Source organism: Adiantum capillus-veneris, chromosome 12 (assembly GCF_014529385.1).
Source record: "Adiantum capillus-veneris isolate H3 chromosome 12, ASM1452938v2, whole genome shotgun sequence".
In the NCBI taxonomy this organism is placed as follows: domain Eukaryota; kingdom Viridiplantae; phylum Streptophyta; class Polypodiopsida; order Polypodiales; family Pteridaceae; genus Adiantum; species Adiantum capillus-veneris.
Window position 1 is genome coordinate 42,639,555 of NC_140942.1, and position 4,509 is coordinate 42,644,063.

The 4,509-nt window shown below is 42.8% G+C and overlaps 1 protein-coding gene across 1 annotated transcript; it reads right to left on the reverse strand.

Moving 5' to 3' along the window:
• Positions 1–2,527: 2,527 nt before the first annotated feature.
• Positions 2,528–3,097, reverse strand: LOC147445645 (histone-lysine N-methyltransferase, H3 lysine-37 specific-like). Its single transcript, XM_086524613.1, has one exon. It carries the CDS (start codon positions 3,095–3,097, stop codon positions 2,528–2,530), a length of 570 nt encoding a protein of 189 aa, XP_086380739.1.
• Positions 3,098–4,509: the final 1,412 nt, after the last annotated feature.

A 4,509-nucleotide genomic window follows, 5' to 3' on the forward strand; every position in this document is an offset into this window, starting at 1 on the left:
CCATATGAGCGTTTGAACCTATGTTTCTTGCCTTGTGAATTTTGTTGTAAAGAGCTATCACATGATGGGTATGCCCAGGCTACAACCTTGGATTTTTTGACCCATACATTGATGTTTCCGTCATAGTAGCCTGAAGTAGTGATTGATTCATTTGATGCTATCCAATCTGTGACGTTTGTTTGTCGTGGTTGTTTTGATGTAGGTACCCAAACTGGATCTTTGACCTTGACATATTCCTTAGATACTAGCACTTTGTTAATCTGTTTCTTTCTTTTGTGGAGGCTTTGTTGTGATGGAAACTTTGGTTGATAGACTTTTTGCTTTGGTCTCCATTGTATGGTCAATGGGTTGGCTTTTAATGTAGAAGTTTTACTTAGGTTTTGAAGAAGGGATGATGAAGGAAAAGTCGAGTTGCGAGGTTGGTCTTTGTCATTGTTTACTTTGACTTTACCTTTTTCTTCATGCAAGGGGCATGGCTTGTTGATTTGGGATGCCAATGGAACTTCTGTAGTTGTTGGCGTTGGCTTTGTTTCCTTTTCTCCAAAGAAGATATTGGTCCATTTTGTCAACATATTTTCCTTTTTCTGTTCCTGCTCTTGACTTCGTTGAACCTTACCTTTTCCATCCATGGTCTATTGGTGTTGGTTATCTTCTTTGACTTGTCTCTTTTTGTTTGAGGCTCTGGTGGTGAGAGATGCATCATGTGGTTGTAACCTACAACTAGGAATTTGGCTAGTTCTCACACCCCCCTTTATTGTAGCAAGTGTAGCAATTCCATTCAATGGTATTGTAGGCATCACTCTGGAATTCACTTCTGCCTTTTTGACCCTTCATTATGTGAGTTCACTAGCTGGATCACCCATAGAGTCATATGTCTTGACCATGAGTTCCTCATTCTCAAATTCGTTGTCTGTCTCATTTATAACCCTTAGCATGTAGTAGGGAAGTATGTCATAGCCATTCTCATCACAAAACTTTGTTGGTGTGACTTCATTGAGACAAACATCTAAAGAAGCCAATATTTGAGTCCACTCTAAGGGTTTGAACACATCTTTCGGAAAGGGTTCTTGCACATGAGCTTCATCATCCAACACCCTCTCAAGAACTGTCTAGTTTCTCTTGAAATCACTGCATTGAGATGGTCCACATATCCAAATCTTGCACATAAGCTTCATCATCCAGCACCCTCTCAAGAACTGTCTCGTTTCTCTCGAAATCAATGCATTGAGATGCTCCACATATCCAAATCTCTTTCTTCTTGCAAAGCCATGTTGGAACATCTGATCCGCTTCGTGTGGCTGAATCAAAATTTTCAACAGGAGTCTTATTGACATCCTTGTAGCTATGATCACGCAAGTTGATTCTCGTAGTAGTATCTTTAGGACGTAGGCACAAGTCATCATAACTCCAATCTTGAACCATCTTGAGTTGCCTCATCACAATCTACCAAGGGGAGGTTTGTAAGGTTATGGGCTTTGTCCTAGAGTCTCTAGAGAATGTATGGATTATCCCACATGTAGAAGAGTGTAGTTGTAGAGCTACATAAAGCCCTTTTTCATGAATAAACAAATCACCTCAAGTTTGCATTACATACTTATCTATGGTGAGCATATGCTAAGCTAGTGAATACTCAAGATTGTGTTTATGAGTCCAAGCTAATCTATTTTGGAACCTAATTCACTCGAGTGATAATCTAGCTCTCACACACTTGCACCATGTTCGTCATTCATCCACCCTAGCTAGCACGATCCCATTCCATTCATACTACTCAACCATAGCAACTCCAAAATTGACCTTAAGATTACAAAAGTGCCCTTGGGTTCCAATTGCACTTATAGTAGTCGTGCTCAAGTGGGGCAAGCTTCGGAGTGCCTTCTTGTCCCACCAAGCCACCATCATTGTTATCCATGTTGAGTAGTGAGTGCTAATGACTAGAATACTGCCTTGATTATGAAATTTGGAAGGATTCTAGAAGAAAATTGGGTTCTTTCCCGACTTCCAACGAAGCAATACCACACAAACCCCTGTCCAAAGCAGCTACAATCAACTAATAAAATTTCTGCATCCAAAATGTCTTCTGAATTGTCCAAACACCATATGGAGGAATTATACAAGAAGCTCAAGAGAACTGTGGGAGAGAACCTCCATGGTTGGTTTTGCAAAGTAAAAACCATGCTCATCACATACAGTATAAACTGTACATAGGCGCCAGGCGCTACCATCAAACAATCAGTCATCACACTATTAGCATAGTAACAACCATGCCAACATGGTAACAGCTCAACTAAATGCCACATGGATGACAGGACACACATGTTGGTCCATACATTGTGCTTTGTGTTTACAAGAGCAAGGAAGAAACCTCTAGAAACTGTCGTCCGGACATCCGGGCCACCTGCGCCAAGAAGAGGGCAAGGTGGTGGAGCAGAGCAAAGGGTCTGGGACATATCAGGCATAGCCCTGTAGTATGTACGGAAGGAAGCAGCAAGGCTCAGCCAGCAGTCACATCGGCATCAGACACGGGAGATTAAAGCGGAGGTGAGGGTAAAACAAGAGAGCCGGGTGAGGCTAAAGGCACATCAGATGGGGCATTGCGCAGTGTTTGGACATCCTTGCAATGTCCGCTTTCTTCCTCATCTGCTAAACGTATCCGAGCAAAGACATCACTCTCATCAGACTCCCATTCGTTCTCCTGCAATTGCGTACCTTCATCCTGCGCACAATCAAACCACAAATTCTTCCCATAGCTGATGCACAGCTCCTCTCCCATCTCTACCTGCTTCAGCGTCAAATACCGAATTGCTGCCCGCTCTGTATCCCTCACGAACCCAACGTTTGGGTTGCGCGAGTGATTGAAGATGGAACCGAGGCCTAGCGCCAGCGCAAATCCTCCCGGCCATCGGTAAGTGTAGTGATCAAGCGATGTGTGACAGCCGTGTTGGGCGTACTCAGGATGCGGAAATAGAAGGATCGGTGAGACGTCGATGAGAGTGTGGGGCGACAGAGGTTGAAGGGCGAAGACACCTCGCCCCTTCACGGGGTCCTGCCGGATCTCCACGCCCGGGCTATGGTTGGGCAGTGGCAGTGGATCGCCCATCTTGTACCCAAGTCTCAACTAAGGCCTACAGAAGGGGATAAAACCAAATTGATCAAGAGAAAATTACCAAAATACCCCTCTAATTTATGGAAATTCCCAAAATACCCCCCATATTTTGGCACAAATTCCCAAAACACCCCTCAAATTTTCCAAAATTCCCAAAATACCCCTAGCTGTGAGATGTTTCCAAAGATTTAAAAAATTGTACCTTTCATAAGAAGACTGATTGTCTATCATTACAAGATACTAAAACTAGAATTTGAGTAGGTTATGCAGGCTTTGAAGATGAATTGCTTCATTATTTTTAGATGTAATTGCCCTTTTTTGCGAGGTAATTTGTGACAAATTACATGCTAAGCACTCAAAAACGGATCTTGATTGTCAGAAAAGAATAAAGGAGTGATAAGCTTGAATAATTCAACCAAAATAGATACAAGGGTATTTTGGGAATTTCCACAAATTAGAGGGGTATTTTGGTAATGTTTCCATTGATCAACTACAAACCCTACCCAAACCAACTACAATCAACCAATAAAATTTTCACATCCAGAAACATGTTGCTCGATGATGCCTCTCGAAAGCATCTAGTATGCATTTTGGAAAAGAAAAATTTGGAGTGCATCAAAACTTTTGTAATGTAATCGAGCAAAAAGGAATTCAAATGTTTGAGTTGTATGGAGCTAGGGTGATAGCAAGGTCTCGACAATACCACAAGAATTTTTAGAATGATTCCTACTTCGGGATTCTAACAAAATCATGAACTTGTGGTGGGCAGGCCGCAAGTACCTGGCTAGGTGTGCGGTGCCTTGCCCCCAAAAGCTCAAGATGTGGAGCACAATTTGGGGTTTGGGGGGGGCGGGGGGGGGGGGGGGGAATGAAAATTAGAGCCCTTGGAAATGTTTTGAAAACACCATATCGAGGAATTACTATTAGTGCCAACCGCTATTAATAGACAATTGGTCAAGGCATATTAACAACCATGCCAACATGGTAGCAACCCAAGCATGGCCTATATGTTGTGTATCAAGACATACTACAATAACAACAACACCAAGATGGTAGGAAAAATGGGTGGGGGCCATCTGGGTAAAGAAGGGGGTAAGGTTGTGGAGCAAAAAGGGTCTAGGACATATCAAGCACAACCATGTACTAAAGAGCATCATGAAAGAGGGTAGCAAGGCGAGCACATTCGCATCATATGTAGGAGAGGAAAGCAGGGGCAAGGCTAAAGGCACGCCGCATATGGCATTCCTCAATGTTTGGCCTTCCTTGCAATGTTGGGTTTCTTCATCATCTTTGGAGCAAAGAAATCATCCTCATGAGACTTCCATTCATTTTCCTCCAATTATGTAGGTTCATCTTGCACATAAACCAAACCTCACATTCTTCCCATAGCTATTGCATAGCTCCTC